This window comes from Capsella rubella, unplaced genomic scaffold, assembly GCF_000375325.1.
Source record: "Capsella rubella cultivar Monte Gargano unplaced genomic scaffold, Caprub1_0 scaffold_1, whole genome shotgun sequence".
Classification (NCBI taxonomy): Eukaryota; Viridiplantae; Streptophyta; class Magnoliopsida; order Brassicales; family Brassicaceae; genus Capsella; species Capsella rubella.
In genome coordinates, this window is record NW_006238923.1 from 9,543,911 (window position 1) to 9,562,227 (window position 18,317).

Genomic DNA, 18,317 nt, shown 5'->3' on the forward strand with positions numbered 1-18,317 from the left:
AAAGTGTAAAACCATTAACTACTCTTATACCAGACAGACTCTAGTACTAGACACATCCAACTGTAGAGTACATACACTTACTACATGTATTCATTATATTATTTAATGCTATATGCTTAATAAACCCTGTTAACAAAAGTATATATCAGAAAAAACTCGAAAATAATATGCATATTTAAAAGTTAAAAACTAAAAAAGACACATGGATTTGTTCACAAGAAAACAGATTACGGTGACAGTATTTTTGGGTTTATACGTACAAGTTAAAAAAATATTATGGTTTTTTAATATTGAGTGGATAATTTATATAGAAGACACCGCTAGTATTGTATGTATTTCCGCGAGATCTAATATTTGGTAAAGCGTCCACATCGCAACTTGTACATAAAAAAAAAAAAGAGAGAACAATTCAACACACAATTTAACGAGAGATTCTTGTCGTCGTCATATCTTATTTTTTCCTTTTCATTTACTTTTCAAATGTATAAAAATACAATACTCGTCGGAAACAAATAATCACCTTTCGTGCGTGACATCAGAAGAAAAGTCTGAGCTACCAGGTCACCTTTCACCCACATGGCCATTGGACACTACTATAGAGTTAAAATTTAGAGCATATTATCAAAACAGGCACTTGTTAGATAGATAGAGCTAGGCTAATTAAAGCCGTCGTCTACGCTTCTGAGTTCTGATCTGCTAATTAGTTTCATTTGGTTTCCTACAAGAGATACTTTATAAAGCTCTGATTTTATATAATCAACATCATATATGATAAAAAAAATGTGTGATACATTACATTCAATTTCATATAATGCCCCCGATGCGATCGTCGGGAAAACTCCCACAGTAACTAAAAATACCGAAACAACGAGATGTAGATCCAAAACTGTCGGCACTAAATCAGATAACAAGTGAATGTTCGTAGTAATAAGATTCCCCAAATTAGTAAAAAAGGGCAAAAGTGGCACAAAAAAGCAAGGAGGGAGAAAGAGAGAGAGAGAGAGAGAGAGAGAGAGAGATACGTGTCACAATCTTAACAAAACCTATAATCACCGGCGTCAATCGTAGCGTTCGCAGCCACCGGAGGAATAGCGAAGTGCCATAACCTCCCGGCGGCGTTGACTCTGTATTTCCGACACAGAAACTCCTCCGCGAATGTCTTCTCCACCCTCCGGTTAACGTCGTGCAAGAACACGTGCGTCACTCCCGGTTTCTTCCGGTTCCTAGCCATAACCGCCGCCGAGAAAATCGCCGCCATCCTTCCCGGAGCTTCGGCGAAGTAACCTTTAGGAGCATCGAGCATCAGAAGATCCCACTCTGTATCGTAGAACTCATCTGGGAGTCCCGTGAGAGCGAGCTTGCACTTGTCGTTTCCCCGGAGGTAAGCCTTCGCCGGGAAACAGCTGGGCTCCGTTTTGTACGAGCGCATGAGCGAGTCTGCTTGCTGTAGCTGCGTCCTGTAACGCACGTGATGCGCACGCAAGAACGGAGAGTCTTTGGTCACTTTCTGGAACCATTCAAGATCTTCCTCCAAGAACAAGGTTTTGCCACGCGGATTCAAAGAAGCCCACATGAGCGAGTCGCGTCCTAGACCGAACACGAGGAAGTTAGCCGGAGCCAGCTTTTTCAAGATGTTGAAAGAGATCGAGATCTCGGCTAGGTTCTGCTGAGGGACGATGTTGGATGTGGCGTAGTGGACGATCGCTTGGAGCTGGATCGGAGTCGCTTCGTAATCAGCCGCGGCGGCCACCGCTCTGCTTTTGGCGCTCGCGGTGGAGCAGAGGAAGAGAGTCTCGTCTGCTGCTCGTATGAAGCTTGTGAAGAGCAGAGCACCGCCTACTAAACCAGCTAGTAAAACACCGGTGATGATCCATCGTTTCTCCGATGGGATTAACGCGTTCATCTTATTTTATTTTTTTGTTTTTCAATCTCAGATCTGATTTACTATTTATATTTTTTTTTGTTTAGATTTTGTGGTTTGGTCGTTGAGACCTCGGATGAGAAAAATAGAAATGTGAAGAGGATTGTTGATAGGGGGGACTGAATAAAGAGCAAAAAAATATAGATATTGGGATATTTTTTCGTGGAGATGGTCTGATTAAATGACACGTGTCCATATCCGACCACTGAAGTAGCTTTAGCTTAAGTGGATGATATGAGCAAGACACGTACCTGTGCCTTATTCGAATTTTGAAAAATAAATGTCCTGTGTGTGGACATATTAATAGAAGCATGGGGTTTCGTGCCCACTTTGGTTATACCAAAGATAGCGATTAATAAATCAATAACAAAATCGGTCATTGCCATATACGAATTAAAAAACAAGTTCGTCCATACCATTTCGGTTGTTTTCGTGTCAATACATATCAGGTAATTAACTCACTCATTCAATCTCTCAATTTAGTGGGTTATCAACTTTTTAAGAAAAAATATCAGTGTATGTAAACATAATAAAAACACCGTGTATAAATCTAAACATTTTTTAATGTTGTTTTTAGATAATATATTTTCGAGTATACAAAAGTCTTTGGGTTCAGATAGTCCCGCACAAATCGTGTATTAAAAAGTATAGTGTGTATGTATATAATATAGAGGTTATAAGAAAAAAGCAAAAGAAACTTCAACGATCATGATTCACACCACTTCTTGAAGACTAGTCAATTGCTTATAAAACCCATTAGGTATGGAAACAAGTTCTCTATGGCTTCCTTTCTCCACAACTCTTCCCCTATGCAAAACGGCGATCGTGTCTGCTTTTCTTATGGTCGAGAGCCTATGAGCCACTAATACAGTTGTTCGTCCCTTCATCAGCTTGTCTAGCGCTTCTTGGACTAGTTTCTCTGAGCTCGTGTCTAAAGCACTTGTTGCCTCGTCAAGGAGAAGCACTGAAGGATCCTTTAGAACTGCCCTCGCGATAGCTACTCTCTGTTTTTGACCACCTGATAATTGAACCCCTTTATCACCTACGTGCGTCTTGTACCCTTCTTCCATCCTGCTTATAAACTCGTGTGCGTTCGCGGCTTTTGCTGCTTCGATAATCTCTGCCTCTGATGCCTTCTCGTTCCCATATTTTATGTTCTCGTGTATGGTTGTTGAAAACAGAGCCGGTTCTTGTTGGACTAACGCTATCTTCTTGCGCAAGCTAAGTAGGTTTAGGGTTTTTATGTCTTGCCCATCGATGCAGAGATTTCCGTTGTCCGGATCGTAGAATCTCATGATCAGAGCGATCACCGTGCTCTTGCCTGAGCCACTAGGTCCCACGACCGCAAGACTCTTCCCCGCTGAAACTCGGAGGTTTAGATTTTGAAAAATGTTGATTTCAGGTCTCGTGGGATACGCAAAGCTCACATGTCTAAACTCTATATCTCCTTTGATATGAGTGACCATTCTCGAGTTAGATTGGTTTGGAGGTATCTCAGTCTCTCTATGTAAAACCCTAAAAACCGACCCAAGTGCTTGCGTGCCTTTCACGATATCTGGGGTCAAAGCAAGCGTTTCAGAAACTGAAAAAGCTGTGACGATCAACACCATGAAGGATTTGATACTTTCCCCAAAATTCGTCTCCTTGTGCTTAATCAAAACCGATACGTACCAGAGACCAAGAGCGTAAGAACAGAACGCGAGAAACTGAGTCAAACCGTATCCAAATCCAGAGATATGACCTCTTACAAAGGCATTCTTGGTGGGCTTACTTAGCTCACTGGTAAACTGTTCTGAGATTTGCTTTTCAGCACCAAACGCAGCGACAGTTCTTATATTTGCAATCGCTTCACGCGCCACTGAAGTTGCTTTAGAATAAGCCCTTGTGTAGTCTCCTCCAAAGCCTTTTAGAAATAGTTGCTGTAACACATAACATATCAAGCTTATTATGTTTCAAGATTCATAAAATGGCTGAGATGATCCTTGATTTAAAATTACCTCTGTAAGTGAAGCGGCAATGAGAAGAGGGAAACAAGCTGTTACAATAGCAGCAACACGCCAACTATAGTAGAATGCAAGTGCTAATGCTGTGATTGTAAGAGATAGGTTTTGGACTATTGTCGAGAGACGATCCGCTAGAGAACTTCTCACCAAAGTTGCATCAGCAGCTAAGATTGAAGTGAGTGAGCCAGTGTTGTTCTCATCCAAATCAAACCACCCAATCTCATTCGAAAGAATCGCTGCAATTATTGTAAAGATACATATTAGTTCAAGAATTGAATCTATCCCAAAACAAGGATGTTGAAACTGACTCTGCTTACCTGAAAACAATGATAAGCGAACCCGAGAAGTAAGACGCTCTCCCATAAGTGTATAGAAGTAATGTTGGAGGAGATATATAGGAGCTGTTGCTATTCCAGCTCCAACAAAGATAAGAGCTACTTTTTCTACATCGTGCTTTATCAAACTAGGAGAAGGCGAATAAAATGCAGTTAGCACATAAGCAATCCCCATAGAGAACAATGGAGTTTGTGCTCCAGCAAGAACTGCACCGATTGAGCCAAGTAATGCATAAGGCCACTCTGGAGCATTCAGCTTTATCAGTTCCCATATCATCGAAGATGAGCCTAAATCTTCCCCGGTTGAACCTGCTTTAGTCTTCTCTTGGTCTTCCCTGAAGCTTGAAGTCCTCCTTGAGCTAGATACTCTTCTTGAACTAAAAGATCCATCTTGTGATTTACAAGTTTCAGACATAATTGATCTCGAGTTCTCTTGAGGTTCGGTCTCTTGGCAATTCACAAGAGTTGCGTATTCTCCTCCTCTTGATATAAGTTCTGAGTGGCTACCAGTTTCCATTACCTGGCCATTTCTCAGTACAACAATCTTGTCAACATTTCGAACGGTGGATAATCTATGTGCAACGACAATTGTTGTTCTCTTGTCCATAATGTTGTCAAGTGCTTGCTGAACAATCTTCTCTGATTCGGCATCAAGCGCGCTTGTTGCTTCATCTAAAAGTAATATCTTCGGGTTTCTTAGAACCGCTCGAGCAATTGCAAGCCTTTGTTTCTGTCCTCCTGAGAGCTGAGTTCCTCCTTCTCCAACCTTTATGAATGGTTTGACAAGTAAGAAAGTGGAAATATGAGATGATATGATTATGTAAAAATCAGATAATTGTATACCTGAGTACTGTAACCATTGGGTAATGATTTAATAAAAGAATCTGCATTAGCTGCTTTAGCAGCTTCTATGATCTGAACCATAGTTGCATTCTCTTTACCAAGAAGAATGTTGGAAGCTATAGTTGTGGAGAATAAAGCCTGTTCTTGACTCACTAATCCCATCTGTTCTCTTAACCACTTGAGTTTCAAGCTCTTGATGTCATTTCCATCCAAGAGAATTTCCCCTGAGGTAGGTTCATAGAAACGCTGCACCATTGATATGATTGTGCTTTTCCCTGAACCACTTGGACCAACAAATGCAAAAGTCTTGCCTGAACGTATTGTGAAACTAAGATTCTCAAAAACCATGTTTGGTCTAGAAGGGTATGCGAAAGACACTTGATGAAACTCAATCTTCCCAGCTACATTTTCCAATGTTGTTCCAATTTCTAATCTCTCAGACCTATCAAGATCGTTGTTCCCTATCATTCTGAATATATTTGCAGCAGCAACTCTTCCTTTGGTAATAGCGGATAAGCTTGGTGCGGCCTGACCTAAGGCGCTGCAAATGCAACAAAATGATTCAGTTTCATGATATATCAAGCAAAAGTCTGAGATTTGTAAAACTTACAATCCGCTGAAAATGACATTGAGGATCGTTGTGAAGGCTTTTCCACCGTTGGTTTTACCGTGGCGTACAAGAAGACTTGCATACCACAAAAGCAGAGCCCAAGCACAGAATAAGAGGCTATATGTTAATCCAACCCCTAAGCCTTTAGCAAGACCACTCCTTTTACCAAGTTTCAGAGCTTTCTTGAGAGACTTTGAGTAAGATTTTACAGCTTTCTCTTCTCCTACAAATGCATACACTGTTCTCACCTGTGACATAACCTGAAGACGCCATAGATAATATTTTCTTGGATTAACCCAAGGGTTAAGAATCAGATAAAGGAATTTAGTTCTTGATTGTTGAGTTCACTCAAAAAAATTTTTGTTATATTTCTACTTTTTTAACACTTAAACGCATATATTAGTTTTTGAATTAGTGTATAAACAAACCTCTTCTGCGACTTTGCCTGCATCAGCATAAGCAGCTTCACTCTTCTCTGAGATTGTGGACATGATTATGGCATATCCTCCTCCTGCAATTGCTATCAATGGAACCACTGCTAACGTGAGCAGCGTTAGTTGCCATACCGACAAAAAACCGATGACAAATCCTGCGATGAACTGAGATAAATAACGCAAAACATGGTCTGTCTGAAACAAAACAAAACATTATCATCAGTTACCTTTTTTTTTTATGTCCGTAGAACTAATGAATCCATATATTAGGGAAACGTACCTTATCGCCAATTGCATCTTGAACCAAGATTGCGTCACTTGAGATGTGATAAATGAGATTTGAATCTCTAGCTTCTGTATCAAAGAAAGTAATATCTTTTGCTAAGATTGATTTGAGATAGTTTATACGTAATCGCGCTGTTTGTCTTTCCCCTGTTTGCATCCAACAAGAAACTCCTGCCAATAAACCATTCCAAATAAAACACATGAAAAAAAAGATCAAACTTAGTGATAAGTACTATAACTTGATACAACAGAATAGATCAACGTATGAAGATAGAAACGTACATACCTATCCAAGCTGATACCAGATTGACCAGTCCTAAGTAGACCAAGTACAGAGCGTTCTTGAAAAAAGACAAAACACCATGAAACGTTATGACCACAAAATCTATAGAGAGAAAAAGAATATTTCCATTAATAGCAGGTTTTAAAGAAACCTGTGAAACACGAGAAGATATGGTTTTAGGATCTGTAGAAAGGTTTCCAAGAGAATCTAGCATTTTGCCAAAGAAGACGAAGAAGAGAGGAAGTGTAGCGCCATGAATACAGGCGCCTAAACCACCAAGCAACATCAGGAAGTAATCAAGTTTATCCGCTGCGCTAAACAAACCCATCAAGGACACTGATTCTTTCTTCATCTTTTTCTTCTCATCCTTCTTTGCTTCCGTCTCAGCTTGGATGTTTCCACTAGAAGATGGTTCTATGTTGTCCATTGTCCCTGGAAACTGAGATCAAAGACAGAGAAGTACTGGAGAGCGTCGATGAGCAGAGAGTGTTTTATTTCTTGCTCGGGAAAGCGAAGAAGTAAGATTAAATGAGAATTATGAAACGGGAGACATATATATATCTCACTCGCTTATTTAATGTGTAGTACTTACTGTTAACACTGAAGTCTAATCTTACCTAAAAAAGTGATCGTTCTAACTGTATTTGACAACTCAAAGTTAAAGCTATTCCCATAATCGTATTAATGGAGAACCTATGAGCAAACATAATGGGTAGGTGATCATCATATATATTTATATCTGTTGTTATTACAAATCAGTGTGGAGCTGCCCAATAAGTATCATGATTGTAACGTTTTCATCTTGTTTTTAGGGTGAAAACGTACGAAATGGTATAAGTTTGATGAGAGATCAAATCGTTGTCAACTTGTCATTATTGTCTTAAGTAATGATATTGCGTTCGCATAAGAACGCATTACGCGGCTGTTTTTGATCCATATACATATATGAACTTAACAAGAAAAATTTGTACATTTATTGTAATGTGTACTACTGGTTGTTGATAAAGAAATGCTCAAATATGTTTTGAGCTGTACGTAGGTTGTTGTGCATGATGATGATTGGATCAAAATATAACTCTTGAGGAAAAACCAAAAAGAGAAATTATTACTCTCTTGTTGAGACGACGATGTTGCGGTTATGAGACAAAGTTTCTTCTTCATATAGGATCTAAATTTCTTCTTTTTGCTTAAAGGTCATATTGAGAATGTTTAGGTGCCTTAAATGTAAAACCTTTTGGAGCCCATTACATAAGTTTTTGGCCCATAACTAAATATCCAACACAAATTGTATCAATAAATGGTAACAATGGAATTTAACGATATAACGAATTTAATGACTAATATAATTTTAATTTTTCAGTCAACTGAGTATAAAAGAAAGTTTAATAGATACTGATTCTTGATTATTCAATTTCGTTGATATGTTTACAGTAAAACCTCTATAAATTAATAATGTTGGGACTATGAAAATTTATTAATTTATAGAGGTTTTAATTTATTGATAAATTAATAATTATTAATTTATAGAGAGATTTTCCTAATTTGGAAAGTTTTTTCAAAAAAATAATTAAAAATAAAATTTAATCATGAGAATTAATATTTTATATAATCAATTACAAAGAAAATAATAATTATTATGTCTTGAAAGAGAATGCTAACTATTTTTGATATAGTAAAATATTAGAAATAAACTATAACAAAAACTAATGTGTCTATATATGCATATATTTTGAAAAATTTACCTAATTATTAATTTATAATATTGTTGGGACCATATATTTACAAAGGATTTTCAAAAAAATTATTATCTTATTATTTTATCGAAATATGTCTAAAATTACACTGGTCCCGACTTGGGACCGGAAAAATTTATTAATTTATAGAGATTATTAATTTATCGAGTATTAATTTATAGAGGTTTTACTGTATTTTGTTTTCAAGACATGTTTATTCCATTCAGCTGAAACTTTTTATGGAAAAAATGTTGGAAATGGCAAAAGCTATGTACATAGTTGTTGTAAATGGCCAACTGTGTAAACTTGTGAATAGAGAGTCATATGCATGATTTACGGATTTAGCGTCCCAATAAGGCAATAAGAGAGATTAATTGATGAAAATGGACCCAACAAATTAAAGTCACATGCATATAGTATTAGTAGTCATTCATTTCACACAGTGAAGAGTGAACATAAGCCCACATTCACCATTCTATGAATTTAAACTCAACAATATAAATATTTCTTTAAACAATATAAAAAAAAAAGAGATAAATAATATATATATATATATATATAAATATTTCTTATTTGTGTAATCAAAAAAAGCAAAGCAAGAACATGCACAAATTAGCTGGGCAGGTTTCTATCATTAAATCCTTTGAATCAGTGAATGACAAGGACATATATATATACTACTACTAATTAGTAAGACTATATACGTTCTGTATAGCTAGCTCTTACCTAATAATCCTAACCGTCGTAGCAATTACTCGTATGGATGCATTTATCACTACCCTTGTACTCATCTCGACCAAGTTCATATTTTTCTTCTTCTTCTTCTTCCTTCTAAAGAATATTTTAGCTAGCTTTTATATATAGATGTATGATATTTTCATTCCCCTCTTCTGTGTTTGCACTCATGATGTTACACACTTACACTATCTGTTACTCGAGAAGTTACAACGTTCGTATTTACTATTTAGGTATGAAACTTCAAAAAAAAAAATCTAAACTACATATAGAAATCAACCTGACTTTGGGAGGAGGAGCCGATGATATGCAATAATAAGGAAAGATATAACATAAATGGCTCCACCTTCTTCATTCTTGAATCCCTCCTTCTGCATTATCTCTTCCTCATTTAAATCCCTTTCTTAATTTGAAGTTAATTTCCTCTATAAAAACTGAATAATTATATTTATGTGTTGTTCTTTTCTTTGTATCATCTATAAGATTACTTTAAGCTATACGAAAAAACAAAATGGTTTTGCAAAAATTATGTTCATAGATAATTCTAAATGCAGATATACATTCTCTACTATATATATGGTGACAATTTAATTGCAACATGTGACCACAAAAATTGCAAAAGTAAGTAAGTGAAAAATTCGTATGCATGTTTTAAGATAAGATTGTCCAAACATGTTTCCCATCCGGAAAGTGTATTGTAAACAAATATTACGAAATTCGTATGCATGTTTTAAAAATTTAATATGTTAGTTTTATATTCCTAATTAAGTCCTAACACTTTATTGTAGTCTGAAACTATTTATAAGTTACAGGCAAAATTTAGTCTAATATAAACACAGCATTTTACCATTTGGAATTTTGATTCGTTATTTCACACTGTAGCGTCAATGATAATATCACACGGAAACAAAAGTGAGGTCAACACTTATTATATCAGCGTCGTTAAAGTTAATATGTATAGGTGTCTAAAGCTCCCAACTACACACCACAATGGCATTTAATACACACAACACACACCTCAAAGTCATTTTGCTTTTAAATACATAGAGAGATCCCCCAACAAGCAAAAGCAGTAAATCACACACAAAGAAAGACAGAAAAAAATTGATAGTTATGAAAGGCCTTCTTCATCTCCACCTCTTCCTAGTCACCATGACCGTCATTGCCTCCATCTCCGCCGCTGCACCGGCCGCTCCAGCTGGTGGAGCTCTTGCTGACGAATGCAGCCAGGATTTTCAGAAGGTGACTTTGTGTCTGGACTTTGCCACCGGTAAGGCTACTACTCCGTCCAAGAAGTGCTGTGACGCTGTGGAAGATATCAAAGAGAGAGATCCAAAGTGTTTGTGTTTCGTGATACAACAAGCCAAGACAGGAGGACAAGCCTTGAAGGATCTTGGTGTTCAAGAAGACAAGCTCATTCAACTTCCTACTTCTTGTCAGATCCACAACGCTAGCATCAGCAATTGTCCAAGTACGTCGTCCTCCTCATTCATTTCTATTAGCTAAGCTAGCTAGTTCATGTCGTCTCGATCTGTTGTTGCTATCTTTCATGCATTTAAATGCGGATCAAACCGGGACATGCAAATTAGGCTGATATTGAGGCTACTAGATTTTATGTTTTGATGATTATGATTCACTAAATGATACTAGTTATAATATAGTCACATGTTTAAGCTATAGATAGATGGAGCCATGTCCACATGCATGATCGATCACCCATGAGTTTTAGTATTCCAAGATGATCGATATGTTTCTTAGTTGTTAATGAGTTTTCATATTAAATTGATTAGTTAATGGGTAACTTTAGTTCATTATATTTGTCCTAACTAGATAAAAATAATAATTTCGTAAGCTTTATATAGTATAGTATTGGAGAGCCATAAACCAACCAGTAACCATATAATCCGCTATAAATACTTAAATGCGAACAGGTGCCTCGGGTTGCCTCTATTACTTACACTTATAGAGAATCGCATTTAATTCGTAGCACATTTATAGATATAACCTAACTTTTCCCACATCTGCGTTGAAGAAGTAAATAACAACTAGGAATTATCATGTTTGATGAATTGTCATTGTTAAGTGAGGCTAATGTTAAAAATGTTGGACAAATGAACAGAGCTCCTAGGGCTTTCACCTAGCTCACCAGACGCAGCCGTATTCACAAGCAATGCCACAACATCAACATCACCGGTGGCGCCAGCTGGTAAGACTCCGGTAACTCCAGCAACGTCCACGGAGAAGGGAGGATCAGCTTCCATTAGGGATGGCCACGCCGTCTTGGCTCTAGCCATCACTTTGATCACCGTCTCCTTCGTCTCGACCTTACCTAGACATGTGACGTTAGGGATGTAATAATGTTGTCTTTATAATGTGGTTGGTGCTTTTGTTTCAAAACTTATCTTTCAAGTGTGTTTATCTCTTTGTTCGGACATTTGTTGCGATGAGTCAACTTCCAACTTAATTTGATCTCTTTCCCCCCCACGCAATTAAATTTGTCCAACGTTTAAACAGGAGCTATTCGAGCATTGATGTGATAGTTGCTACCTAATCTTACGGCCTAGCTAAGCTGCTCTCTAGCTAGTTTAATGATTTTCACTTGTTCGTGTTAAAAATACAATAAACACTGATATCACTACAAAAGCTAGCTTGTTTTTTATTTATTCAGCAAAAGTTTGAGCTAAAATCTGACTAGCGCAAATTTGATTAATTAATCAATCACATTTTTGTTAACCACATTGGACAAATATAAACTTTCGGATAGTTAGAACCTTGAATTTATCTTACAACCTATGCTCCTTAAATCTGTTATCAGTTGTACAAAATCAAGAGTATAAAACCATATTTAAACCTCAGGTACTTAGCCAATCCAAATCCAAAAAGAGAAGAGAGGTTTTTTCCTATTTGGGTTTGTTTTGCAAGGCCAAAGCCTCTGCAAAGCTCTTGGACATTTCCCTTACAAATTCGTCGTGGAGAGAATTTGTTGAATATGTTGGAACAGAGGTTGCAGCAAGTGCTAGCGATTCAAGAACACGTTGCCTGGCTTTTCTGTCTTGAATTGCTCTCTGTCGCTCTTCATAAAAGCTAAAGTCATCGAGGATCGAAGAACGCATTGCACAGCTCTTGAATATGTTTAACATCTCTATACCTTGTTCCAGTCCCACCTGCAGGTACAAAACACATATACTATTTCACATCTTATCATTTGAATATCTGCTCATGTACTGAAACTAACTTAAAAGTTTAAAACTATGTTCATGATAAGATCTTGAATATGTTTCCTCGAAAAATCCACAAATTTTAGTGCCTTAGATATTTAAGTACACGAGAATATATTGGGAAAGTAATAGAAGCGTCATTGATTCGAAAGAAGAAATGTTCCATTTTGGATTGATCCAGATAGAGTGAATATATAACTGCTCTCATATATGAGTAAATGAAATTATACAAGTTTCAAAAGAAGCATCAATCTCAATGTGCAGAAGCAGCAGATTTTCATTATAAATGACTTTTGGGAATGAAAATACGATTCACAATTGTCAAATCTGTTTGCATAATTAAATCATCTAACAAAGCCATAAGAAAAGAATGCAGAAGACAAGAGGAATTTGATTTACCTCTTGGGTGTCTCTACTATTAGTGACTGGCTTATTGTCATTGTTTTCAATTATGATGTGGCGAAAGAGACTGTTGGGAACATCTTTGACAATAAGCCATCTGACCGGGAAGTGTCCTGACCATCTATCCTGTTGCCAGTACTCTACACTTGTGTTGAAGTCAACCGCTCCAACCATCTCAGCCACTCCACAAAACTGTGCACTGGCATTCACCTGAAATTAAGGTTTTACCCCCTTCTTCTATTAGGAGTTTCAGATCAAAATCAAAGCAATAAAAGTAGAACATTAAAGTAACATCTCAGAGGTTTGAAGTATAGAAATATCATGAGATGTCAAGATAGGATGACAAAAGACTGACAATACAATTTCAATGTTGAATAAACAAGTGTAAATATCTTCCAAGAAAATTCTTTGTCTCAACATTCACAGCTTCCAACAAGTTTTGACTTGTAAAGAAGAAAAATAAGCGATTTACCGAAAATAAAAGAAAGACTGGGCATGCCACATCTTTTGTCTTTGCTTCACGATAGGCAGCATCCAACTTTTTGTTTCCATTTTTAGTGCTTGCCCAAACACTGTACTTAATGCTCTTGTAGACATTATCCTCGCTATATGACTTAATAACAAAGAACTTCGCGTCCCTGAACTGGGAGAGCAGATCTTGTTGACAAAAACTATCAACTAGACCATAAGTGATATTACTTTTACCATTTAGCCTGGATGGCCTAGGACCTCTGTGTCTCTCGGTAGGCATATCAAGCATGGCAGGGTAGTAGCAGTCACCGTAGCTTCCACTTCTTGCTTCATCGAGAGGTGGCAAGTTATAATCAATCTCCCAAGTTGGGCTAGAAGAAGAAGCAGAGAAAGGGCTTCTTTTGCATGGAGTATAAGCTTGCTCTCTGTAACTTAAACTTGCAGCAGATTCAAAGGCATCATGCATAACTTCATGCGGTGGAACCTGCGTAGATTTCATCAATTAGATCTATACAGAAGTTTGCTAAGAATTTTCCATTAAAAACATTAAGAACCAGGAAAATAGGAGCAACAAAAGCTTTAAAGGTGTATAGGTAACAAGAAACTTAAACTACTAGAGCTGTACAAAGCATGTAAGGAGAGTCCCTTGAGTTGGGATTAGAGTAACTAACCATATTGAAAGCATTTGCAGATAATTCCACTGAACCATGGTGCTTCATACGTGTTCTGGTAGATGGCATTGGAGGAAACATATTTTCTCCACCGAAGGGGTTGAGATTCAGACCCCAAGGTTCACCAAATCTATTATTCCTTAAGTCAAAATTTCCCCTAGAGCGAATCATACAATCAGTCTCACTACTGTTAGTTTCATTCGCATGTCTATCAAAATGTCTAGAGTTCGCCTGAAACATGTGAAACTCTGGAGAATTACGAATGTGTTCTGGGACTGGATACTGGCGATTTGATGAGTCAAAAGGAAGGAAGTATCTTGAATCATCACAGTAGAGGTCACCATAATGCTGAAGTGATGATTGATTTCTGGTAGAATGAGATGACCTCTGAAAATTTGATGGTACACCATCATCACCATGGTAAAACATTTCGTTTATCATGTCCTATATCAACAGAATAAGAAACAGGAAATATCACGAATATCAGAAATCAAAATCAAGTAGAATGCAAGGTGTAGATTAGAGGATTTACGCACAGGAGAAACGTTTTCAAAGCTTGGAACATCCGTTTGTGAATGGTACGACCTTGGAATATCAGCTGCATTTTCATAACCTAAGAGAAATGATGGCATTAATGAGCAACAAGGATATCTCAAAATAGTAAAACAATAACAGCTAAGAAGCAATCAAGTCCACAATTTTGGTCACAAGATTTCATGGGCATGTGGCAATGTTTCCCCTAAATGCACCTAGAAGAATCGTATAACAAAACATAGATAACAATATGAAATAGCCTGCATAAGTAGGTAGACTCCTGCATTAGAAAGAATAAGAAGTTCTCTAGTGAAATAATATGGTCGCAGGACATGATAAAACTTGTAGTTTTCTCTTCTCTCAAACCACAATCAAGTTGCACTTGAAAATGTCAAAATAAAGCAATACCATAACAAAGAGAGAAAAAACAAAACGAAGTTTCACAACCAGCAGAAGATTAGTTATAACCACTAAACTAGAGCTAAAAATTAGAGAGCTGATAAAAAGTATTATACAGGTCTAACCTCCAATGTGAAATGGTTCTGTGTTAAACCCAGAGGAACTTGCGGGAAAAGCATTACCACAAAAAGGGAGATTGCTAATAGTATCCTGTAAAATCTTACAAACACAAAATCATATTGGTGCTAGCTTACATTACAAGACAAAAAAAAAAAAAAAGCAAAGCCATTAAGTTACAAACCTGATCTTGAAACACACTCTTGTCAGAATTTAACCTCTCTACCATATCCATCTCCAACATGTTTAACCCATTAACTGAACCTTAAAGAAACAAAAGATTGAAAATAAAAATAAATAAATAAGCAGATAGACACAAGGACCATCAAAAGTAAAAGCTAAACATCAACCGCAGCATAGTAAGTGAAAAAAATCCCCCAAAAAGGACAAGACTTTACGAAATTACAACCACAAGGAGCAAAATTTTCATCAAAGGAGGTCGTGATTTCTTTGTTATGGTCTATGAAGTGAAGAAACAAGCAAAACCCACGAGGGAAAAACCAAAAAGTATCAACATTTATCCATTTGGAAGGAGAGAAATCAAGGAGAGGCTTACGAGAAGGAGGAGGGAACCAGTCGGTGCTTGGGTAAGAAGCGGCCATCATAGAATCAGCCAATCGGGAGCCAAAGAGTATAAGAGAGACAAGACAAAAGCTAGAGAAGAAGAATCTCTGTTGTTACGGAATGGGAACAAGGTGTCGATTTTGTGGATTTTGGGTGAGAGACGAGACGACGCATGGAAATTCGTCATAAATAAGATTTAATTAAAAGTTTTAATTAATTAAGTTCGATTCATATCTTTAATTTGATTGGTTATACTACTTACTACAGTGTATTTGCTAAGCATGTGAGAGAGAATGTTGTTACTAAACCATTTTTAATACGACTGGATTGATCGTTAGAAGCCAATGTGTTTTTCACTAATCAAGAGAATATTGTAATCTTGTTCAAATATCCGAAAATTTATACTAAGTACTAACAATAAGAAATGCTTACTTGATTAAGATCTTAGTCAAAAACAGAACTATTCGTTTTCTCTACAAGGTCGCACGGCCGTATCACTCACTTGTGAGTGTGATATGGGAGGGAGCCTAACTCTGAACAACATGGGACCTTTTTTATCCATTACTTCTTTTTTTGTTTGTAAACTGATCCTTAAAACCAATAGCTAAGTTAAGTAAATGGACTGTTAATCTTTTCTGTTTTTTATTTCCCCCAAAACTACATGTGATGATGCTAAAGAGATTTTGGCCTAGTATAAAATTAGTAAGAAATTTTTCTAAACCTTAAAAATTTGTTACAGAACCGCCATTTCTCTATGTCGTAGCATTTTCGTCTTTCGAAATTTATCCGGCTTTATATTCGACTTTGTAATTTGTTGATTGTCTTGTTCTATGATACAAATAAAAGATCTTTGAGAACTAAATAAAAAAAGAATCGCCATTTCTTCTGGCTATTTGAAATATGAATAACTATATCACTCTATATACATTTTCTATTTTAAAATTAAATCACCATTATGCATATATATTTTTTCTATCTACCTGAGACTATATTTGTGTTAATATAATATTTTTAATTGTCAACAGATAGTAATTTTTAACATATGTATATTCTCACGTTACATAAAATGAAAGTATTTAATTAATGTAATTTACCGATAAATATTATGACATATTAAAGGATTGCGAATCATTAATCTGATTCTTTTTAACCAATAAATAAAATTTTGATTCTAGCATGTGTTAAAGACTTCTAAATGTTTTAATTTGAAATATAACATTTATAATATATAAAAATCAAATGTATTGGTAACTAAAAAGTAAAATAGAGGTCATCTATACAAATTTTTTTTGGAAAAGGTATAAAATGTTGATAAAATAGAGGAACCCAAAATAAAAATTGAATTTGACAAGAAAAGGAAAAAAGTGCATAATATTGGATTCAAACCAAAAAAAAAAACCAATAATAATAAAGCAGCGTCGTATCGACGCAGGTTCAGAGAATAAATAGAAAACAAAAACCCTTTGGCGTCTCTAACCCAAAATCCCAAATCTCTCTCTTTGGCTCTCTAATCTCAACAATGTCGCAGATGGATCCCGATGCAGTGTCCAAGGCCTTCGTCGAGCATTACTATTCCACCTTCGATTCTAACCGCGTCGGTCTCGCTGGTCTTTACCAGGAAGCTTCTATGCTCACCTTCGAAGGTCAGAAGATCCAAGGCGTTCAGAGCATCGTCGCTAAGCTCACCTCTCTCCCTTTCCAGCAGTGCAAGCACCACATCTCCACCGTCGATTGTCAGCCTTCCGGTCCTGCCTCCGGTATGCTCGTTTTCGTCTCCGGTAATCTCCAGCTCGCCGGCGAGGAACACACCCTCAAGTTCAGCCAGGTACATCTCTCTCTCGGATTTCTCGATTCATCTCATTAATTAGATCGCTAGGGTTTATCAATTGGCTGATAGATCTGTAAATCTGGCTATCCCCAAGTTTATATTGGCTGATAGATTCGTTTGAGCTCTAATGATCTTGTATGTGTTTAGTCTCTCGAATAAATAGTTGCCTTTGCTCTGAGTTTGTGGATTAGATTGAAGAGAGATGCTCTTTAAACATCTTATGACCTTGTAACATTGTTTTCCTAATCTTGTGTTGTTTCATGGTTTTATTTTCGTGTGGTGAGAGTATGTAACAACCTGCTTGGCTTGTTCTTGTTTCTGTAAATTAAGTTTCTTGAGCTCCTCTAGAGTTTTCTCTGTGTCAAGCTGCTCCAATGTTTGGTATCCTTGATTCATGATCTAACAAACCGTTTTCATTGTGTGTGTGTTCCAGATGTTTCACTTGATGCCGACGCCGCAAGGAAGCTTTTACGTGTTGAACGATATATTCAGGTTGAACTACGCCTGAACAGGAATCAGATTGTTAGCATACATGATTGTTGCACTCCCTATACTATTTGAGCAATCCTTCTATCATTGTCACGTCTTGTCTTCTTTCTTCTTCTTCTTCTTTTTAATCCTTAGATGATTTACATTGAGAAGAGAGGAGAAACTGTCTCTCTTTTGTATTTGCTTCGGATGGTTTGTTCATTTGTCATTAGAATCCAATGACTTGATAAAAGACACAATTTGATTGGTTTCCATTGTCATTTGGCTCTTTTTCTTTGTTGGAATATGCTTCTAATTCGAATATATCTTTGTTGTATCCTTAATCTGAATTTTGCTGGGAAATGAAGAAGTGATGGTCCAAGCTTCGCTTGTTAAAGAGACTTGTCTTGTTTAGTGTGTCTGAAGGTGAACTCTGTTCATTGCAAAACTTGCAAGTGGTTTC

The 18,317-nt window shown here is 36.7% G+C and overlaps 5 protein-coding genes across 9 annotated transcripts; 2 read left to right on the forward strand and 3 right to left on the reverse strand.

The window, feature by feature from the left end:
* Positions 1–772: 772 nt before the first annotated feature.
* LOC17898031 (probable methyltransferase At1g27930) lies at positions 773–2,033 on the reverse strand. The gene has a single exon (XM_006304003.2). The coding sequence runs from the start codon at positions 1,901–1,903 to the stop codon at positions 1,034–1,036; it is 870 nt and encodes a 289-aa protein (XP_006304065.1). The 5' UTR covers positions 1,904–2,033; the 3' UTR covers positions 773–1,033.
* Positions 2,034–2,634: 601 nt separating this feature from the next.
* On the reverse strand, positions 2,635–7,141 carry LOC17899016 (ABC transporter B family member 13). The gene is made up of 9 exons (XM_023777060.1): positions 6,866–7,141; positions 6,718–6,772; positions 6,427–6,602; positions 6,141–6,341; positions 5,713–5,972; positions 5,103–5,643; positions 4,242–5,025; positions 3,919–4,160; positions 2,635–3,840 (listed from the first exon to the last, which is right to left on the reverse strand). The coding sequence occupies exons 1-9, from the start codon at positions 7,139–7,141 to the stop codon at positions 2,635–2,637; spliced, it is 3,741 nt and encodes a 1,246-aa protein (XP_023632828.1).
* A 3,100-nt stretch (positions 7,142–10,241) lies between these two features.
* On the forward strand, positions 10,242–11,657 carry LOC17897062 (non-specific lipid transfer protein GPI-anchored 1). Its single transcript, XM_006305576.2, has 2 exons — positions 10,242–10,653; positions 11,302–11,657. The coding sequence occupies exons 1-2, from the start codon at positions 10,296–10,298 to the stop codon at positions 11,535–11,537; spliced, it is 594 nt and encodes a 197-aa protein (XP_006305638.1). The 5' UTR covers positions 10,242–10,295; the 3' UTR covers positions 11,538–11,657.
* Positions 11,658–11,920: 263 nt separating this feature from the next.
* LOC17896978 lies at positions 11,921–15,692 on the reverse strand. 5 transcript variants are annotated; one of them, XM_006307073.2, is made up of 8 exons: positions 15,551–15,692; positions 15,179–15,258; positions 15,003–15,087; positions 14,481–14,557; positions 13,945–14,388; positions 13,275–13,757; positions 12,800–13,012; positions 11,921–12,346 (listed from the first exon to the last, which is right to left on the reverse strand). In XM_006307073.2, the coding sequence occupies exons 1-8, from the start codon at positions 15,597–15,599 to the stop codon at positions 12,083–12,085; spliced, it is 1,695 nt and encodes a 564-aa protein (XP_006307135.1). In that variant the 5' UTR covers positions 15,600–15,692; the 3' UTR covers positions 11,921–12,082. The 5 variants fall into 5 exon arrangements, with proteins under 5 accessions (XP_006307135.1, XP_023645261.1, XP_023645264.1 ...); XM_023789493.1 differs by having other exon boundaries at positions 15,003–15,096; XM_023789496.1 differs by lacking the exon at positions 15,551–15,692 and adding an exon at positions 15,404–15,539 and having other exon boundaries at positions 15,003–15,096.
* A 1,329-nt stretch (positions 15,693–17,021) lies between these two features.
* Positions 17,022–18,198, forward strand: LOC17897376 (nuclear transport factor 2B). Its single transcript, XM_006305717.2, has 2 exons — positions 17,022–17,383; positions 17,820–18,198. The coding sequence occupies exons 1-2, from the start codon at positions 17,078–17,080 to the stop codon at positions 17,892–17,894; spliced, it is 381 nt and encodes a 126-aa protein (XP_006305779.1). The 5' UTR covers positions 17,022–17,077; the 3' UTR covers positions 17,895–18,198.
* Positions 18,199–18,317: the final 119 nt, after the last annotated feature.

Bases quoted from the DNA above. Each gene is read 5' to 3' on its own strand.
- LOC17898031 (XM_006304003.2), bottom strand. From the start codon at position 1,903: ATGAACGCGTTAATCCCATCGGAGAAACGATGGATCATCACCGGTGTT.
- LOC17899016 (XM_023777060.1), bottom strand. From the start codon at position 7,141: ATGGACAACATAGAACCATCTTCTAGTGGAAACATCCAAGCTGAGACG. The intron at 6,342-6,426 runs GTACGTTTCCCT...GTTTTGTTTCAG, and splicing joins AAGATGCAATTGGCGATAAG to ACAGACCATGTTTTGCGTTA. The intron at 3,841-3,918 runs GTAATTTTAAAT...TATGTGTTACAG, and splicing joins TTGCCGCTTCACTTACAGAG to CAACTATTTCTAAAAGGCTT.
- LOC17897062 (XM_006305576.2), top strand. From the start codon at position 10,296: ATGAAAGGCCTTCTTCATCTCCACCTCTTCCTAGTCACCATGACCGTC. The intron at 10,654-11,301 runs GTACGTCGTCCT...ACAAATGAACAG, and splicing joins TAGCATCAGCAATTGTCCAA to AGCTCCTAGGGCTTTCACCT.
- LOC17897376 (XM_006305717.2), top strand. From the start codon at position 17,078: ATGTCGCAGATGGATCCCGATGCAGTGTCCAAGGCCTTCGTCGAGCAT. The intron at 17,384-17,819 runs GTACATCTCTCT...TGTGTGTTCCAG, and splicing joins ACACCCTCAAGTTCAGCCAG to ATGTTTCACTTGATGCCGAC.
- LOC17896978 (XM_023789493.1), bottom strand. From the start codon at position 15,599: ATGATGGCCGCTTCTTACCCAAGCACCGACTGGTTCCCTCCTCCTTCT. The intron at 13,013-13,274 runs GTAAATCGCTTA...CCTTAATTTCAG, and splicing joins CAGTCTTTCTTTTATTTTCG to GTGAATGCCAGTGCACAGTT. The intron at 12,347-12,799 runs GTAAATCAAATT...TTGTACCTGCAG, and splicing joins ATAGTAGAGACACCCAAGAG to GTGGGACTGGAACAAGGTAT.